The sequence below is a fragment of the Mya arenaria genome, chromosome 4, assembly GCF_026914265.1.
Source record: "Mya arenaria isolate MELC-2E11 chromosome 4, ASM2691426v1".
NCBI classification, from domain to species: domain Eukaryota; kingdom Metazoa; phylum Mollusca; class Bivalvia; order Myida; family Myidae; genus Mya; species Mya arenaria.
In genome coordinates this window covers 29,173,399-29,194,921 of record NC_069125.1, presented here as the reverse complement: position 1 = coordinate 29,194,921, position 21,523 = coordinate 29,173,399, and the positions used below count along the sequence as shown (strand labels likewise).

The 21,523-nt window shown below is 36.0% G+C and overlaps 1 protein-coding gene across 4 annotated transcripts in view; it reads right to left on the bottom strand.

Annotated features, from left to right (window-relative positions):
* Positions 1 to 21,523, bottom strand: part of LOC128232006 (uncharacterized) — a 56,547-nt gene that overhangs the window by 5,803 nt on the left and 29,221 nt on the right. For 3 of the 4 annotated variants that reach the window (XM_052945334.1, XM_052945332.1, XM_052945335.1), the window contains 13 exons: positions 7,578 to 7,688; positions 6,980 to 7,057; positions 6,490 to 6,606; positions 5,787 to 6,121; positions 5,150 to 5,343; positions 4,690 to 4,898; positions 3,737 to 4,197; positions 2,897 to 3,027; positions 2,352 to 2,563; positions 1,906 to 2,150; positions 1,453 to 1,611; positions 1,053 to 1,182; positions 265 to 364 (listed from right to left, as the gene is read on the bottom strand). In XM_052945334.1, coding sequence (XP_052801294.1) covers positions 265 to 364; positions 1,053 to 1,182; positions 1,453 to 1,611; positions 1,906 to 2,150; positions 2,352 to 2,563; positions 2,897 to 3,027; positions 3,737 to 4,197; positions 4,690 to 4,898; positions 5,150 to 5,343; positions 5,787 to 6,121; positions 6,490 to 6,606; positions 6,980 to 7,057; positions 7,578 to 7,688 — 2,482 coding nt within the window. Of the gene's footprint in view, positions 1 to 264; positions 365 to 1,052; positions 1,183 to 1,452; positions 1,612 to 1,905; positions 2,151 to 2,351; positions 2,564 to 2,896; positions 3,028 to 3,736; positions 4,198 to 4,689; positions 4,899 to 5,149; positions 5,344 to 5,786; positions 6,122 to 6,489; positions 6,607 to 6,979; positions 7,058 to 7,577; positions 7,689 to 15,310; positions 16,429 to 21,523 lie in introns of those variants that run through there. The other variant, XM_052945331.1, reaches the window with a different exon arrangement.

The window sequence follows — 21,523 nt, the reverse complement described above, 5'->3', positions numbered from 1 at the left end:
TGGAACTCTTTAGTGAAAAAAATAGTTTCATACAAGTACTTATTTTATCTTTGCCCGTGTCCATATATTTGGATCTACTTATCTGGAGCGAGAAGAAAAGTTATTTTATGTCAGATACCATGGCAAAATGACACCACTGTATGTGATCCCATCATAAGTTTAAGCGATAAAATGGAGAACCCGGCTACGAAAAATATAAAAGCATGAATCGGGCTACTTGTTACCTCGTAGTTAACTGCTAAATCATAAATAAGTGACATTCACCTTCTAGGTTGTCAAGGGCGTCCAAGTAGATGACCAGCGGCCTGTCTTCTGTTGCCAATGCCATTCGGCCTGAAAATTCGTTCACCAGTCCGACATAGTCCTGAAACATTGAAAAGGAATTCATCAGTTATTACAGAGGGATGATTGGAGCATCATAGAGGGTTATTGTTTATTTCAGTGTGAGATCGCCATATATTTCACCGAATGAGCACCAAAAGATACCTTTCAAGAGCGGCGTAGCCATGAGTGAAATATTTGCTTTGACAATGTGAATTTTATTGCGATCTTTCACACGAAATAAACATCTTTTCTGTTTATCAGATAAATAAAGAAGAATATTAGATAACAACTTCTTGTATTTTTGACAATTTCTTGTATTTCTTTTCCAAAAACCGTATCAAATTGTTTGCGAACGTAACGTCATTTCGGGCGTCGTTAAAATTGGGCCCAGGGCCAGGGTAGTATTTAATATTATTCTTATCCTTTACTTTAGTTATGCATTGGTAATTCCATTCTGTCTATTGGCTACTTATATTTACTGTCCTTTCAAAACACTCAGATCCTACACTTCAACTTAAATTAGATCTAAGCTGTCATCAAAGAGGTCGTTTGTTTGAGTCATTCCACATGCATAGGTAACTAATTTGTGACGTCACAGATAGGACAGGTCGACACCATTTCCGATTTCTACCAAGCGAACGGTGAGTCATATTAGCTAACAGTGCATTGTATTCAAAACCAAGCTAAAATAAATCATATCACTAGATTTGCTAAAAATTAAAGCTTACAGTCGGCACGTTCTCCGCAGAGTCTGTGTACGCGAGAGAGAGCTGGCGACAGACGTCATACAGAAGATGCCGGATGTTCCGTGAAGCCTGCGTGGCACCCACAGACCGTACCAATACACACACTGATTGCCTGAAATTATGGATACATTCTTTCTATATGAAGTTTAAGGAAAATCACTTAATTTAGGCAAAGATTCAGCAATATAAATCTTGATCTTACAAATTAAAAAAGCAAGTGAACAGTATAAATTTAAGCAAGTGGCAACATGCCAAATGCTATGGAAAGATGAGTTCAAAATTTTAATTTTTGAGTATTTTAAAGTCAGCTTACACCTCATTGTCTATTATACTTATATATCACATAACCAAATCCAAACACGGTCTTTCCAACCATTCATACCCTTTCAGCCATTTGTGGGTCTCCCTGGCGGCTTTTGCTAGGAGGGCTGACTTTCCAGCTCCCGGGCGCCCATGGACGACGAGGGGCGCGCGGCACGTGGACCGGATGTACGCCTTGATCACGTGCAGACTCTCTTTCATGCCCTGGAAGCTTCGTGACCTGGAGAAATCCGGTTTGGCACAATTTGACAAAAAAGAAATGTTTTTTTTCAAAGGGTAATAAATTAATTCATTTTACTCAAGATTTGCACGACCATTATTTTAACATTGCCTTTGGTTCGAAAAATTGAAGCGACCGTCCAATGGCACTTTAGTAAATAACTTCACAATTTTTAAAAATAAAATAAAATGTTTGCATATTTTTTTGAAAACTGACATTTTAAGGAGACATAGATATTTGAGAGAAAAATAAAATACTCGGTGTATGAATTTTTTTAATTATTATTTTGCTTACCTTTCCTGAAAGAAATGAACATGTTCTGACATTTCATCAAACAATTTGTAGTCTTTTCCGGTCTCGTCTGCTTCGGCTTGCGCATGTGCGTCTTCTTTGAAACTCTCGAGCAGACGACGCCTGATGACGTCACAAAGATGACGCGCTAGACGGTCCAGGTAGGTCTGATGGGAGCGGTCCCCGCCCACACGGACCCCACCGGGCGCCCAGGACACGGGGAAGTTGATGATGTATTGTTCGTTGACCTAGTTTTAAAAAAAAAAACCGCATTGTTTGATTTAGTAAATTATTGATCAGTAAAGAATATTCGAGTAAAAAGATGTCAAATTTCAGCGCACAAAATTCTTATCTAATTGTCTTCCAGTGTTTGATTGTGTGACATGAAAAAGTTGAAAACCTTTCTGACAGTAAATTATATTAGTTATAAAATTTATCTTATTCCATACCTTCTGTGGAATAATATTTTTTTTAATCTTCATGAGACGTTTTTGTGCATCTCTATTTATGCGGGAAGGTTTTGATGACGTCACATCCGCAAAGTCATCTGCTCCAAGGTCATCCAAATTGTCCTCAAGGTCATCCATCGTGCGACAGACGACAATACATTGATCGCTATGGACATCGTTCTCTAGCAAGTGCTCGAGTTCGGTTTCCAAGACTACAAAAGGCAAATTAGAATTGTTAACTTAGCATGGGAAGAAAAATGGCGAAAAAGTCGAGCATTCATGTTAAAATGTCAGTCGAAGGAGATCAAAATAATACTCGACCAAAAGCATCTGGATTGATAAAAATGTACTGTTTAAACTGATGTTGATATTAAATGTAAAATAATTTCCTTTTAAGGACAGTTTTATCCAGATCCAACTGCTAAACATTGGACAAGACTCTACATGTGACGGTAGTATTAAGTTGCCAGCTCTGGCGATATTTCAACCTCTACGAAAGATAAAATAACGGATGGAGTTGCATGTATTCAAAAAAATATGCTTACGGGATCTATTGAATTTTCGGGAGCCAAATGTGTTGAGGAGAGCCAATAAAGAGGCGGCGGTGTCCGCCCACAACTGCCGCGAGTATTCCTTCCGGTTCGCGTCTCCTCGTCCGTAATCCTTAATTACGGTGCTAAAACAAAAATAGAATTTGTACTAGTTCAATTTTGAATGTACGAATTCCATTCACAAACAAATGGGTTATTTTATATTTTTATGGATTATCATCGGCTTTTTCGATTGCAAAAATATCCGAGTAACAGGGAGAAATAATTTCGTTTGTTTGTTATTATTATACTACTTGTGTAAAAATGCATTTTTCGGGAACCGACTCAGTTAATTTTAAGTTGATTATCATGAGGAAAGGAACATTTATATATGTGTGTGTGTGTGTGTGTGTGTGTGTGTGTGTGTGTGTGTGTGTGTGTGCGTGCGTGCGTGCGTGCGCGTGTGTGTGTGTGTGTGTTAGTCTGAGAGATCCCCAGCATAATTATTGCGTCCAAAACGGATTAAAACTTATAAACTAGTGAGAAAGGCGCCAAATGAAGGAGTGCGGACAAATTAACTTACGACAATGAAAAAGAGTTCCCTCCCTTAATAATTATTAAATTTCCTCAAAATTTGTAAATTTACGCCTGTGAATGCACACATTATGAAACAGATGCAAGTCTGGTCATACAGTGCTAACATGGAGCTACGCCAATGGGTATGAAATATGGTTACATTGATGAGATTTGTAGATACTTTATGAAAATGATAAAAGCTCCTTCTACTACACAGATCCAGTATAAACTGCAGTCAAAATTAACTTTTGCAACAAATATTTTCTCTGTTGTGTATACCTTATATTCTGTAACCGGTAGACAGGCGGCAAGGCGTTCTCGTCTAAACGGTACCACGTGGCGAGCAGCTTCGGGCTTGGGAGCCGCGCTATAGATTCTCTCAACTCCTTGAGCCGTTGCTGGTCTTTCTTAGACTCTACACCCTCCTTCCGCTGGCCGGCGGCCGCTGTCGTCTTCGATGACTCTTGTTGCTGGTCGCTGCTTTCTTGGCTGATAGTGTGTCCATTTATACTAGTTCCATCCGGATGTACACTGTTTACTTCAGAGTCGTGATTATTATTGACTTCTGTGTAGTTTCCGGTCCCACCGGAAGTGGGTGGCTCGATTACGGCTATCTCCCGCTCAATTGCGGCGCGCTCCCTGGCGGAGAATTCTGTAACTCCCTGGAATGCTGTCTCGAACTCTTCCATCTGAAGGATCGACGGCAACATCGGCTCGCCGTATTTGTCCGTTAACAAAACCTGAAATAAGAAATTACACTTTAACAAGGGAATTCAGATACAAAATGTATATCTAAGAAAAAAAAATCCAGAGCTCAACAAATATAATTGCAGTAATTGTTTTAACTTCGTACAATTGTCACCAAAAATATGGAGCTATTCGTCGAAATACTATAAGTCACGGGGTTAGTAGGTGCCCCGATTGGATATATACAGGGCGAAGGAAACATATCGGATGAGAGCGGAGCCTCCCTACAAACTCCGTAGCGTATACATCACGTTGACAACCTGATTACATATTTAAATGTTTCATTTATTCATCGGAATATTGATCGCAATCGGAAAATAGACGCCATTTTGGTACGATAAAAATTTGGTGACCCAATATGGAAAAATATGGGGTCATCGCGTGACCAGCCCTGGACCAATGGCGTTGCGTCATTTATGTTGGAGGCGTGATATAGATTTATACGGGATGCATTCCGCTTTTTTAAAAACCATTTTAAATCTCACCACTGCATGTAGAGGCTGAAGCTGGTCCCGACAGCATCTTTCTAGGTTTTCGAGGCACATGGCCGGCACGCTGTGGTCGTCTGCTGCACTGGAATTTCGAAGCCCCCAATGTGGGTCCACCATCTGAAATTCACGGCCGTGCAGGGCGCACAACTCTTGCATTTCTGGGTAGACCCGCTCTAAGAGAAAGGTTCTCTCGGCCTCGGAATCTGGATGAAATTGTCATTAAAAATACGCTTTAAAGCTGCACTTGCACAGGTTGGAAATTTTGGCATTTCTTTACATTTTTTGTCTTCGAACGAGCCAATCTATGCGAAAATGCATGTAAACCAATGATATAAGACTGCTGACAAAAATAGATCGCATAGAACTATATTTTATCAAAAACGGTATGTCCCAAAATGTTTCAGTGTCGGAATATATGCTACATGCAAGCACATTGTCTTAAACCAAGACCTACCTATAAATCCTGAGCATAGGTACACGCGGATTACTTTGTTCCTAATTGGGCACGTGACATGCACGTGACCACGTAATATCCGGGACATACGCTCGTCAAAACTGAGTCTCGTCTGCTCGCGCGTCATTGGACGTATGACCTGCGGCGTCTGAACGGGGCTGACGTCGAGATGGCGGAAATGTTCGTCACTGTATCTGAAAAAGTAACGAGAGCATTCACAGACTGCCATATTCCCACCGAATGAAGAACAGTATCAACTTCGCATTACGACAAAGGGTTTCACTTAAAAAATGGACAATAACTTAAAACAAAACTGCAGCCGGAAGAGCTATGGATCTTGTGAGCACTGCATTTTTCCTCAATCCTTTTTATGAAGTTTGAAGCCAATACTTCATAGACATTTTAAGTTACGCTCCGGACAAATTTGCCCGGACACACACGCACACACGCAACCCACTCGCCTTTTAGCGGGGGGTAACAAAGCAGCACCAGGTTATGTGGGTTTCCGAATTGTGGGACAGGTTTTTCGTTCTGAAATTCGAATTTGTTACTTCCCTTTGTTTGTCTTACTAATCACTTTTAGTCCGTACATCCAACCTAGCAAGATACCAAATCTGGATTGTTCAATTATTCATACCTGAACTTGACGTCAGCGACATCAAACTCCCCCTGACAAGGCGAAGGAAGGCTTTCTCCATCCGATCCGGCTCCGTCCGTATGATCGCCATTAGCTATGTTTGTGTTCGACACGTTTCCGTTTACATGGCGATCCCCATTGTGGTGGCCTTCCGGAAACTGAACTCTAATGGCCGCCCTGTCACCAACCTCCCCAACTCTGATATCCGGAAGATGTTCTGTCTCTCCTACTCTGATATCCGGAAGAGGTTTGTCTGATTTCATTGATGCTGGTGACGAGGCGCGCTCACCGGTTTCCGTGTATTTGTGGAATATATCCGACTTCCCATTCTTTTTCTGAATTAAAATAAAACAAAGCTTAAAATCACGCAGCATTTCATTAGAAAATACCGATCAAAATGTATTGCTGTACAGCACACGTATTACTATAATAAAAAAACATTGTAACAAATCTGGTACGAAGAAAGTACGGCATTTAGCGAGCGCTACAGTTATTAATCAAGCGTGCCGTTTTTGGCAAATTAATCGATTCCCTTGGCCGCAGACGACACGGTTAGAAATTGAAATATGAATTGTGTATTGTCTTTATTTGGTCCATAACATATTAAATTGATCAGTGCGCAGCCAAGAATTAAGGGCTGGCTGGCTGCAGTTGATATAATTCCTTCCATATGAAATTAGAGTGGATATATCTCTGTACTTACATGTTTGTGTTTTCCCTCCCAGGGGTTATATCCGGGACCATGCCGATCACCACTGTCGTCTGACATCGCATCCTCCAGACGTTTGAGGCGCCGCTCAAACCGAACCAACAACTGACGCTGAATTGGAAGGTTAGTGTTTGTAAAAAGAAAATCAAGTTTACTATACAAGGGTTAGAAACTTAGTTCAAGCCTTTCAGTATAAACATATATGTTAATTCGTGTTTTTTTAATATATCACCAAAATAAACCAAAACCCCAAACACATAAATATCTGGAAGTCTCAGGGCTTTGATTGTATGTACACTTTTAAACGTATAAATGACTCTGACTGGTGACTTGTATTGTTCATTGCACGACACACATCTTAAAGATTTATGCAGTATAACAATATTTTGAAAATAGTGAATAATTTATTGTCATTTGCATAAATATTCGATATGTTATAATGTCTTTTCAAAACACCAAACTCTATACTAATAGTAATATTTACCTTAAGATGTGACTTGACTTTGTTGTCAACTTCCACGCTGACCTTTTCATAGCTCTTCCGCCAATGGCTGTCCGCGGCCTGAAATATTAAGATCTAGGTTTTAACATGCATAAAACACATTAAAACTAAGAACAAAACAGTATCCGCAAGATGACAATAAGGGGACACCATCGTGCAGTTGATCAAGGGGCATTACTCTATAGTTAGTAGTTAGTTTTACTTAAAGAGTAATGAGCCTTTCTACGCATATATATATATATATATATATATATATATATATATATATATATATATATATATATATATATATATATATATATATTGGTATTTTAATTGGTTTAAATACGAATATATTGAACAGTTTAAGAGTTGGATGTTAAAGATTTGCACAGACAACGACAACCTTCCTTACTATAAAAATAAGTAATCTTAATTCAAAAGGGCTCATAAAATAAATTTGCAAAAGAAGGCAGTTCTATGTAGCAGTTATACTGGTTAAGAAGTTTTTCGAGTTTCTATAATACTTTTATAATTGTGAAATGAATGTAGGGCAATTATGAGTGACCAATATTCATTTTACAACACTCTCCATATATACCTCTTCTGCGTTTCCTTCATACGGGTTAAAGTATTTCGGTTTCCGCTGAAAGGTCGGCTCTCGCTCCAGAGGCGGCAGGGTGGACGCCCGCTTCCGTCCCTCCTCCGAAACCTGCGAGTAAAGAATAACAAGTGATGAATGTTTTGGATTAAAAACGTATTTATTCACACAAACTGTGCCAATTTAATGTATACGGCGAACAATTGTGTGAATTTCGGATGCTTGGAGAACCCATGTTATTATGGTATCATTTGAAAGGGTCTTGTATGTAAAAAAAGAATATGGAGAAAGCCTAGCGGTGAACACGAGTCTGGGTGAGACGGTGGTAGGAGTCAAGTGGTAGAGGAGTGACGATGAAATCAATGTTTTAGTTTCAGAATATCTCCTTAAGGGAGTGTGATGAATTTGTCGGTAGCAAAATACTTAACATAGCATTTACAATAACATTACCATGTTCAGTTTCGAATCTTAAGTCTTAAACACGGACTAAATATGTAAGTGAATATAGTCCCTGTTTGATAGAATATCAAGACGAAAGTAAACTCCCTTCTCGATATTTGGAGGTACCACGGTATATTTCATTTAACTAACAAAGGCTACAGAGTTCATTTATTGGTACAATAAATGACTGTTGGGTTCAAATAATTATCACAGGTCCCGTATACGCACATTTGAATCAAATTAAAGTCCCTGCTTGTTACATTCAAGTCGAAATAAAACTCTCTCCGTAATATTTAGAGATACAACGGTATATTTTAAAGCTCCAGGAATAAAGGGCTGGTGAGTTCAAATCACAGGGCACATATATGCGCTTATAAAATCTTACGTCCCTGTTCGTTAAATCAAGCCGAAAGAAAACTCATTTTTTAGAGATAGTACGGTATTATTTAATTTTACCTACAATAGCGACAGAGATTCACTTATTGGTACAATAAAGGACTAGTTAGTTCAAATCATTATCACCGGGCTCTTATACGCTTATTAAATCTTAAGTCCCTGTTCGTTAAAATCGTACAGAAAAAAACTTCAATATTTAAAGACACTACTGTATAATTCATTTTACCGACAATAGCTACGAATACAGAGATTCACTTATTGGTACAATAAAGGACTGGTTAGTTCAAATCATTATCACAGGGCCCATATACTCACTTATTGAATCTTAAGTCCCTGTCTGTTAAAATAAAGTCGAAAGAAAAAAAACATCTCAAAATTTAGAGATACTACGGTAAATTTCAGTTTACCGACAATAGCTACAGAGGTTCACTTATTGGTACAATAAAGGACTGGTTAGTTCAAATAATTATCACAGGACCCTTATACGCGCTTATTTGCTCAACTTATATTTACAAATCAAATAAAAAAAATAATCATCCAGTATTCAGCATGCCTTCATATCGAATAACAAGCACTTACACCCGGTCATAAACACAATGTACTAATCAAATATCACATTGTGGGTGTATGTAAGGTTCATAATGGCAATTAACGATATATTTCTATTAAGATTAAAATCAAATAAAACTTTATTGACAAAATTATGAAGTACAGTTCGATTTCTCTTTACCAGAAAAGTGTTCATGGTATACTACAAGAAAGAATTCATGAAGTGTTTGAACAATGTTCGAACTCTTTTTCTCTGTACTTTTAAGTATGGGAGCGTATATCGAATATACTGATAATGATTAATGTGATATTGTAGTGTGTTTTTCCTCACTTGTTTCATGTCAAAATGACGAGTTATAAAATCAGAAGTTGCCAAATTTATGTCGATTTGTTCATTTATTAAGATTTAAGGGTTATGATTACGAACAATCACATGTCCAGGTCTAGTCTCAGACTCAGAAATAAACTTTTATTAAATTACAAACAATCTTTATTATATTCGTTTTTTTACCAAAAATAAATGTGAATAATTGTATAATTTCGAATAGTTATATCAGCAATTTTCATCATCAAAACTTAACTAGAAAGACAGTTACAATGAAACAAAGATTTTCAGTTTTGCCACTTGAGACCTATCACTAGGCAGGTATTCAGTTTTGGTGGCGTCTACTGTAGTCCAAATAAATTGACGCCGAGAGTCTTTTAACGATTTTGAAACTGGAAGATTCGTGGTTACATGACGACATTCAAATGCTCACATGTTACTGAATGCCCAGTTTCGTGGAAACATCGTTTCCACAGGTCACCTTTGTTCACACCAAAGAAATGTTCAAGCTATTGGTATGAAATTTAGTACGTATGTTACCAGCGACATTTGGAACATGCTTAGCTTCTTTAATGCATATTTGTAGCTTCATTTATTGGGAAAAACAACAACGGACGAGTGTTGGTACCCGCTTACAGGGATGGGTCCAGGAATTGACGTAACAGGAAGCGTAGCTCAGGGGCGAAGCATTTTAACATGCGCGCTTGCCCCAGAACCGATATTTTCATGGTTTAAAATTTTGGAAGGGGGTCCGAGGGTATTCCAACAAGAATGTTTCAATAATTCAAGTCCGAAATAGTGCATTTTGAGTGTATTTTTTTAATTGTTTTTCATTCGATTTTTACAGAACAAGTGAAGTTGGACAATTTTAGGGAGGGGGGGGGGGGGGCGTTGGACCCTCCCTGGATCCGATAGTGGCTTAAAGCGCTCTCGTTTAAAAACCTGTTTATTTCCTCATCGCGTATTCCAGTCACGACAAGTCAGATTTGATTAATTTATTATGAAGAAGTTCAGACAACTTGTTTGTATAATTCGTACTTTTTGCTGTACCTTTCAAGCTGTTGAGTGTGTCGTTGCGATTTTAATCGATCGGTGGCATTTTGTTATAAACACTTAAGAATTAATGTTTAATAAACATTTAAGTTTCACAAAGCGATAGAAATAAATCTTGACAACATGTCATTAAAATTCGATTAGCGTTTTATATGACTGACATATCTAAGGCGTAGAAAATTTTAGTCTGAAGAAATAAAATATCTTGAGCAAAAACCAATGCGGCATATTTCGAAGTATTTGAGCAGAATTTTATTGAAATCAAGATTGTAAGCAAGCTCCATATAAATACTTAATATCGTAATCTCATGCACTCACATTTGATTGAAATGTTATTACAAAGTTCTTTTTGAAGTTTTAATTTTTTGATGAACTCTTCTTATCTATTTTAATACAGATTTCAAATAGTAAATATTAAAGTTAACTAATTCGTCCTAAAAGCCATCTTTTGTAGTGTTTTTCTTTTGATGATTTTGGTACAAAAGAATCTCACTAAATCTTATTCGAGCATTTAAAACTAGGTATTGTATGTGTAGTCATGTACAAAGCTTAGAACAAATAGTTTTTATTTCTGTTTACATTCCATATAAATATATCACAAGTTTTACTTTTCAAATTCTCAAGTATCTGGACTTGATAAAATCTTAGATAGAACATTATTAAGTTGATTTATTACTTATGGAGTGAGATTGAAATATCCTTGTAGTGTTCGTATTTGAATGGTTTTAAGTACCATTGTATATCGCATAATTGTTTGATATATTACCCTACCCGCTTGCTCTGGGGTATAATGTGTATCGTATAAGTATTTGTTAGAGTTTACAGGCCGTGGTAGCCCGCTATTTTTTCTGAAGATCGTCTAAAATGTTACTCTAATGCACCAGTCAATTGTAACCACGCCCCACCCCCACCCCCAGGTCCGGGGTATAGCGGGGACTTTGACTTTCGGTCAAGCCAATGCCAGATAAAATCCCTGCGGTGCGGAGACAAACTGCTAATAAAATCCCCGCCAAATGCCCCCGCGTCTCGGGGATATCCTAGGAAAGGCCCATTCCCCGCTATTTTTGGCGCGAAAACAAAACCACCGAATTCACTCGGCACTGCGGGGCCACTGGAAGGTAAAACCACGGCTAATTTCGTCCACTATCCCCGGTATACTCCTGGACCTGGGAGGAGGGCGTGACTGATGCATAAGTTATTTGATGTTTGTTTGTGCATTCGGCAGATCGACGTACAATTATTGAACGGAAAATTTGAAAATGCTCTATTTTCATTGGCCCATACAAAAATACAAACACTAGGCACAGACAGGATACCGTTACCATTGAAACCAAAGTAACTGGTAAGCCTTGGTGAAAACTAGACTCAAATATACTATTTGAAACTATTGTTGGTGCATTCGTCAAAATCGATCTAAAAATAAACCAGAACATTTTAAAAATCCTCGATTGTCATTGGCCCACACAAAACAGTCGGGAATCCTCCGCCATTTTCCATCGAGGAGTTCCGAATGCACACGAAACATACAAAGACAAACAAGGCTTATGAGATGTTCAAAACAAGATTGTTTCTTTTTGAGATTTTTTAAAATGATAAACTGTGAGAAAATACATCTTTCAGAAAAATTAAGCATTTTTCGTTTTATCCTAGTCGTTTTCAGGCCGATACTTGTCCTAAAGCTGAAACAGTTTAATACAATGGATTCGGTTTTAATTATTCAGATCAAGATTTATTTTCAAAAGCGGACGGGTACCGATTGTTACTGCATACAATACCCTGGGTAATTTGATACGCAGTCTTAATTGATAAAAGAATCCGTATACCATATATGTAAACACATTTTGTTATTTTCGAACGAATTATATTAACATATTTCAAAGAACCCGTATTTTACAATCAGCAATAAATACCATAAATATTCCAATCTTTATCAGTCGTTGATGCATTTCTATACATTTTTTGCAAATTTAGAGATGCCTAGGTCAAGGAACACATACTATATTTTTCTTTCTATTGAATCGTGCAAAATCAAAATGGCGGACTAGGCCATTAATTAAAATTGTTTGTTTGTGGTTACTCGGCCGATTCAGTCAAATCGGCCCGACTTAATAAAATCGGCCCCGACTTAGTAAAATCGGCCCGACTCAGTAAAATCGGCCCGACCTAGTAAAATCGGCCTGACTTAATAATATCGGCCTGACTTAATAACTTTATCAATATTTTGGCCGTTTATGTATATAGGTACATTTGTTTCTGTCTATGTTCTGCAGAATGATGAAGGTAGCTTAAAGATGCAATACAATTGGAAAAAAATAATATTAAAAAAAGAATAATATAATAATCTTGACCTGCCTAGTCAGTCACAAAACTTAGGTTAGGGTGACCGCTCATAGACATCTTTTAAAGTGTGGCCTTACTAACGCTTTTGCTATGTGTGTTTATAAATACCACGTTTTAAGCAATATACCATTTTCTGTTTATCCCCCATCAAATTCTTTTAACGTGTTTGGCATTTCCATCATCCAAATTAAGTTAATTTTTATGTAAACCCTTTACGATTATGACAAAGATGTGCCAAATAGAAGTACAGATAACTGAATACATTAAGTGGTAAACAAGGTTAAAGATAGATTAAATACAGGCTTTCTCATGAAAATTGCTGCGTATACTATTCTGAATGTTTACATTAAATCGGAATATGATGGTCAAACAAGCCCATTGAAACTCATTAAATAGCCATTGACATCAGTCTAGGTCAGAAAGTTTCAATAAAAAATCGAAGAAAAAAATCTGTAATATGTCAAACAATTTTTATAAACAAAGTAAAGGCGCCATAGATGAAATAAATGTTTTCGATGTTTTAATAATCAGATTTTTTGTTTGCTATAGGAAAATCAAGTACAAAACAAAAAAAACTTTAGATAAATCAATATTTAACTGAAAAATCGGTAATAAGTTATCTCGACTGAAGTGTGAAGTGATTTGACAAGCTGCACCATGTTCTTAAAAGTGTCAGATTAATATGGTATTTTAGCAGGGTTGATAGAATTTTGAGGTTTTTAAAAGAAAATTTAAGGCCAATTTGATATGATTTTGAGTTTTTTTTAAAGAGCTTTCAATATCGGTAGATTTCGACGGGAAAGTGATATGGCGTAAGAAGGGTCTCAAAAGCGGTATATTTAACCTACCGCAGGTAGAGTTCACATGTATGTAATAACTGATATTTAAATAGGTATATTTTCATAATAATACAGGTATTTATAGATATTCGTATTGTGTGTGTGGCGTCTGCAACATAATTCAGTGTTCATAATTATAACCGTGACGTTAAAATGGTATGATACCTCAATGTTTCCTTATTTTAAACGTAATGCGTTGGGTTTTTTCAATTAAGCAAATGTTTAAGATTAACAGTTTTTTAAGCTGCACTCTCACAGATTGACCGTTTCGACATATTTTGTATTTTTTTATCTTGGGATGAGCCATTGTTTTGCGTAAATGTTAGGAAACCAGAGAGATATAAGACAGCATGCTGACAAAAGATCAGATCCCAGTTTTCCAAATTATCGTTCGAAAATTGATATGTTATGTATAAGAGCGTTATTAACGCTTTATGAACTAAATAAACTTTTCGGCAGTTTCCCGAACAATTGAGATTTCAATATTAAGTTAGCTTATAAGACTGAATTGAAGCCATTGATACCAAATCACCTGATTCTGAGACAAAATTTAAAAAAAGTCAAAACTGTCAATCTTTGAGAGTGCAGCTTTAACAACCATACGGAATTTTTTTCTCGTCTCTCGTAGACGAATGAAGTATATTGGAACATCCTTCAGTAATTTGAAAGACATCTTGACATTTTGTAAATGAAATGTATTCAATATAACATGTATGCAATATGCTAATTTGCAAGACCCAGACTTATTTCCATATATTAAAATCCCAATTCATTTTGATAATCAATAATAATAATAATCAGTGTGCCTTTTTTCAAGTTCAAATATCATATTAAAGAACTTCGATCTCATTATATTGTCAAACTCAATTAAAGTTTAAAAATGTTCAGAAAACATGGACGCGACTTTTTTTATTGAACTGCTAATGGCCATTTGGTGGTGTGGCTATTATAGTATACAAAAGCCATAAAAGAAATTAAAAGTTACCCTTTAATTTTCTGATTTTTTCTTCAGACATTAAACTAATGGCCAAACACATTTTATTTTCTACTCAAATATCTATTGAGTTCATAAAGCCTTAAGTTGTTTAAAATGGAATCTATTTATGACATGGGCAAATATGAGCTATTCAAACAACTTACTTAGCAATTTAAAGTACGAAACTGTAAATTGCGCAACGAATCTGTCAAAAATGAAGATTCTTTTTCAGCTTGCAGTTGCTGTTATGACTGTATATTCTCACAGATTGGCCGTTTTGAAAACATTTTAATTTGGTGTTTTTTAATAAGCCAAATTTTGCGTAAATGTCTGGAACCGAACGATAAGAATGCTGATGAACGATGAAATCGCAATTTTAATATTTACGGTCGAAAATCAATGTTTAAATGGTTAAATGCGTAACTAACGCTTATAGAAAAATGAAATCTCAATAATTTTCAAACAATTGAGATCTGTTCTATTGTGTTTTATCCTATATGACTGTTTGATAACACTGATGCCCAAATTAGCTGATTCTGAGACAAAACCTGAAAAAGGTTGTCAAATCGGTCTAACTATGAGAGCGCAGCTTTAACGAAAAAGTTGCAAATTTCTATGCATTAACGGCTAATACCATGGATTAGATTTCACAAAAAAGGACCAGATTAATAAAGTAATGAATAGTGCACGGATGAAGTCGCAAACAAATGATCAAATAGAAACGAACGAAGGAAACATTTAATAATCTTTTTAAAAGGCCCAACGAACGTGAAATTAATTAAAATTAATCAATGAAAATATAATCAAAGTCGACCTTTAAGAGCGATAGAATCCTGGTGTTGGTTTCCATGAGATTAAATCCCTTTAATCGCTTTAATTTCTTTCTTCTGCCCGCTGCGCCTGGCACAGGCTCTAGCCCAACCCCCTGGCGTCTTTCCTTGACACCCGGGCGTGATTCTCTGACCCCCGGCCGCGCCCGGGGGTACTTGGGAGCTTCAGTTCCCGGCATTCTCACAATGAGGACGGACATTTTTACCATTCATAGTTACACATCTTTCACGAGCACTTGATAAGTGTCACTGATTGATTCCAATGTACATATTACCAGCTTTTGGGGATCACAATAGTTCACTGATACTTAATTCATATTATTACTTTATCATTCAAAGCATTTTTTACTTTTCTAACTTTGTTATTCAAAGCACTTTTCACTAACTAACTTTGTTATTAAAGCAGTTTTCACTTTTCTTACTTTATTTTTCAAAGCACTTTTCACTAACTTTCTTTATTATTAAAGCATTTTCACGTTTCTCACTTTTTTATTCAAATCAGTTTTTACTAACTTATTAATTGTTTAAACATCTACCGAATAGATTTAACTATGTTATTCCTCACACGAACGGTTAATAACTTAAATTTTACAATAAAACATTTCATCTACGTGATTAATATTTCCTTTCATATAATAAAATAAATAACAGCACAAAGCAGGCCTAATAAAACTATGAAGAATTCAAAATATTTGAACGGTCACTATTTATTTTCATTGGTTTCATGAATACAAGACAGAAACCCTTCTTTAATTCTACAAATCCCTTAGATAAATAAATTAACACAAGGCTTTGAAAGTTGTAAAATCATTTGCTTAACTTTAAGAGTTTAGAGCATTAAAATTCAGGACACAAACTTTAATCCAACTGTCGTTAACTTCCACATTTCATAATTCAAAATAATATCCCCAACAACCAGATATTCAATAACTATTTATCATTTTCACATTAAACCTTTCGTAATAAAACAATAATTTATCGGTGGGCATGGCTTATAAGTACCCAAATCCACTCATGAACGGCAAACTACACACATTTTCAATATCTGTTTTAACCCCCTCCACATCTATCAAATAATTCAATCATACACTCCAATAGCAACACATCAGCGATGTTCGAATATGCGATGATCGGGGTTTGAAAACTAATTATGTATGCAAATACTTTATTCCGACAAATCCTGTTCTTTTAAAACGCTGAATGGAAGTTTGACTCGTGTGTGGAATCAATTTTCTATCAAAGGACGATGTTTTAAAATTACGGTAAGAGAAATTATTAATTGCATCGCCATACAAGAGCGTAACTCCAACTGATTTAAAGTGACTCGCTCATGTTTTGGACCAAAAATTAGTTTTCCCGGTAATGGATCTGAAAACACTTTTGTTATCTTCATTTACTCTATGATATTGAAATTGCAGAAAGAAATACAGTTATAGCATAATTTTTTTTTTTGATTTTAGTGGGGTTTAAACCAACCCCGGTAAAGTCAAGCACAAATTAGAAAACATTCGGCTAGTCCACACTGCCACCGCGACATTAACAAAAGTTGTGGATATGTTTACCTGTTAGGGATACATTGATAACATCACGTGATAATGTCAATCAACCAATCAAACAACACCACAGTCGTAATTAATTTTCAATCGCGTTATTAACGTGATCTTTGCCTTCAAAGACGATATTTGAGCAAATATCAACATTTGCTGAAGGGTTCCAGCTTTTGGTAGTTTTGTTTTTACACTCCTTATGATTTGCCACACTTTATTTCGTAATTAAAAAAGTGCATTTTACAAACCATGCGCGTGTTACTTTAAAAGGAAACCTTATACACTACCTATATAAAAAGGTATTCTTTGTAAATATGGATAGTTATTTGAGTGATGGAACCGTGCTGAAGTGAACATTAAATAATACCATCCCGTCTGAAATGGATATGCATTTTTAAAATGAATGAAAGCAATTGTTCAAATAAATCAAAACTTGAACCCTAAATGACATTAAACATAAAAAGCATGCCATTAAAAAACCATTATTGTCTTTTGTCTAAATCGGAAAAACCTTTTAGAAAAACATGGGCAAGGATCTGACAAATATAGATTTTGATATTAGCAAATACCATATTTCAATTATTAAGCAATGTGCTTTGTTCATGAATGAATATGTCCAGTAATGAGAACAATAGAATTACGGACAAAAACGTAATTTCTTAGAATATACACGTTGCATTAATAATGGTGTCTTTGATAAGAAAAAATACGAACAAAAACAAAAACATCTTAGAATCGAAACGCAGTTAAAATGTGTCTAGAAAAAATACGGACAAGAACGAAAATTTTAGAATGGACTCGAGGTTTGAAAATAGCAACAATAACCCATGGCTATGAAATAACGATAACACAAACAAGAGCATCGATGATGTGTAATAATAATTCACCAGTCAATTGTAACCACGGCCCCCAGGTCCGGTGGTATACCGGTGATATTGGGGGTTATAGGCCGTTTTTTTTTTCTTTCAGGTGGCCCCGCAGTGCCGGGTGAATGCGGTGGTTTTGTCTTCGCGTTAAAAATAAGGAGAAATGTTCATAACCTAGGGTCCCTGGGGAGCGGGGCATTTGGCGGGGATTTTACCAGCAGTTCATCCCCGCACGTCGGGAATTTTACCCAGGGTCTGGCTGGACCGAACGTCAAAGTCCCCGCTATTCTCCGGACCTGGGAGGGCCGTGGTTACAATTGACTGGTGCATAATGATAAAAAATATGTATCATTATCCATCTTTTTTTTAATTCACCTTACCCATTATCATTATTATTTAGTTATAAACATGTTTTAATGTCCATATTTTTTTATTGCATTGTTTTGTCAGATGCTTAAAATGAATCTTGACTAAAACACTTTCTTTCTTTGCAATCTTCACAAAATTTTAGCCAACTTCACACATCGTCGCATCTATCAGTCAGTCACTCGTCGATCACTCAGTCCGAGCCGTACTATGATCGCAGGTTGCTCAAAAATCGAGTGTTTCAAATCTTAGTTTTATCAAAATATTAATATATATTTACTTAACAACCAATCATTCGTATCAAGGGAGAGCATACGAAAGAAGAAAAAAAATCGAAACCAATTGTAGGTTCAAGAGTTGCTTCCCTTAAGTTTTAGTATAAATGGTTTTAAAATTAATACAGAGGTACAATTGGAATGTGGAAATAGCAGTTAATCCACGACTTGGCTAAAGTACGAAAACCGCGCTAGCATGCTACGTTTTAACGGGGCATTCTCGGCTTTGCCGAGCTCATTCGTATATATTTGAAGGAATTAAAAAAATACCCGGTAATATTAGGCGCTGTGAACTGTTTTAATTTCCCAACAAGATGTTTTGATTACGAAAACTGTCGGCAAACAGCTTTGTTTTAAAGTGTGTTTTTTTACATTTTGCTTGAAAGATCAAAATTCAAATGCTTCAGATGTTCGTTATTATGATATATATCTTCCCGTAAGTTCATTGCTAAACAGTATTGAAATTTAACATTACGTAGAGGATTCGAAAAACTCTACATGGTGCTGTTTGTGACGTTCTTACAAATCTTTTAGAATGTTTGAATAACGACCAAACTCCATTAATTATTCCGCTCAGGAAAAACAAAGACAAATGTATAATATAAATTTAATTTGGCCGAAATAATGGGCTGCTAGATTGGAAATGAAATTAGCATATAGATATAAAGCTTATGTCAAAAGCAGTCATAAATCCTCCACGCGAGGATACACCATATCAGAATGCATAATAAAGTAAAAAACATAATATAATATTCAATATCCTTAAATAATAGAGGGAAGAAAAGGATTAACCATGTAAGCAAAGATAAAATTGAGAACTTGTCCGACAAAAAGAAATAAAAGAACCGGGCGGGAGGGAGGGAGAAAACACACGTCCGGACCGGATTAAAACTAGAGAACAAGTGAGAAAGGCGCTAAAATAAAGAAGGCGGACTATTAAACATTCGGCGCTGAGGAGAAGTTCCCTCCCTTGATAATTATTAAATTTTCTCAAAATTTGTTAAATGACACGGCCACCCTGTTCTTGTCAGTAGATAATAGTTCCAAGGCGGTACCTAACAATCCTTGATAAACATACCTATTTTTCCATATAGTATATATGCACTTTGCTGTTTGTGGAGTTTTGTGCTGTTGTTCCATGTTTCTTGTTTGTGATTTATTGCTTTTGTGTTATAAGTCTTTGGCGTTTACCCTGTTCCATTAAACGGGGTTAATGTTTAAACTTAAACTTAAAAGGTCCATCAAATGGCCCTGGACCTTTTCAGTGGATTATATTACAAACATGTTGTAGGTAAAACAAAAACCCTTGAAGTAATTGTAAGCATGACAACATACTGCAAGGTCCATCACCTAGTCCTACTTTCCATTGAATCATATTGTAAATACGTCGAAGGTTAAACCTACTCTATGGAGATAATTGTAAGTATGACATTATACCGTCTGGTCTGTCGAATGGTCCGGGTACATTTCAGTGGATTATATTATAAACACATCACACGTTAAGGCTACACTGTAAAGATCGTTGTAAGTATGACAAAATACCGTTTGGTCTGTCGAATGGTCCGGGTACATTTCAGTGGATCATATTATAAAAACACCACACGTTAAGGCTACACTGTAAAGATCGTTGTAAGTATGACAAAATACCTTTAGGTTCATCAAATGGCTTATGAACATGGCAATGGTTCATATTATAAACACGTCGTAGGAAAAGCCTATACTTTCAAGATCACAGAAGGTACAGTATTGCAAAATACCGTTTGATCCATTGAATGGCCTGCACATCGTAATGGTTCATATTAAGAATACGTCGTAGGTTATGCTAACACTATTAGGATAATTGTAATTATGACATCATACCGATGGTCGATTCAAAATGGCCAATAAACATGGCAGTGATTCATATAATAAATACGTCGCATGTTAAGCCTAAACAGTTGGATCTAGGAATGACAAAATACCGTTGGGTCCATCGAATGGCCTTGGTACGTTGTTAGAAAATTATATTATAAATATATTTTAGATAAAGTCTTAAACGTTAAAGATAATTGTAAGAATGACATCATACACTTTGCCAGTAACTCATATTATACATACGTTGTAGGTAAATGTTTATATGAAAAGCTACAGAAACAAGCTCAGTAGCCAACAATTTAAACAGAAACCAAAAAAAAAAAAAAAATAAGCCAAAAATATGATAAATGATAAAATGAGGTGTACGTATGAAAAAATACCGTTAGTTTCATAATTTGTCCATGCTTCAAAGAGCCACTCCAGTATTTTAGAAAAAGGAAAAAAAATGAACAGCGAACATATAAACTATTGATACATAATAAGTTTCATACTGATAAAAAGTAATATATTGAAAAGGATAAAGTCTACGAAACATTTTGATATGTCGTTTTCGTAGCATAGGAAACACACATGTATCATTGTCACATTTTCCATGTCAAATCTGTATGTATAAGAATGTTTGTATATCTAATCCACAAGTATCCGTTACATAGCTTGATCACTAACATTTGGCCATTCAGTCCTTTGATATGTTTAAAAAATTATGATTAAAAAAAATAATATCATTATACATATGTAAAATAAACAAGGTTGCCGTGTCCAGAAATCCCCAAACCACAGTTGCCCTGAACAATGTCAAATATTTCCTAAATCAAGTGACAAAATGCTAACTTTTTTGTCACTGCCGGAAAGGTAAAATACTAAGCTACAAGAAAAATGTAACTTTTATGCCAGCTCTTGATACAATTCTAACATAATCAGACGAAATATAAGTTATACTCTTAGAAATTTATTGAAATGCCATTTTATCAATTTTAATTAGTTTTTGTTAATTTTTAAACAATAGCAAAGGACTGAATGGCCATAATTTAGTGATCAAGCTATGTGACGGACACCTGTGACACCTTGCCGAAGATCAATACACTATTTCAGAAATATACCAGAAAATAGCACTAAACATGGTATAGGTATGGCCCTCGATTTGTCAACTTTTGTACAACTTGACCTCCTACTCTCTCTCTCCCGCCCCCCCCCCCCCTAACCCCCAGCCCCCACCCCCAAAAAGGAAGAAGAAATGAACAAATTCTAGTCCGAAATGGTACATCCCCTCGATCCCTTAGTAATATGTC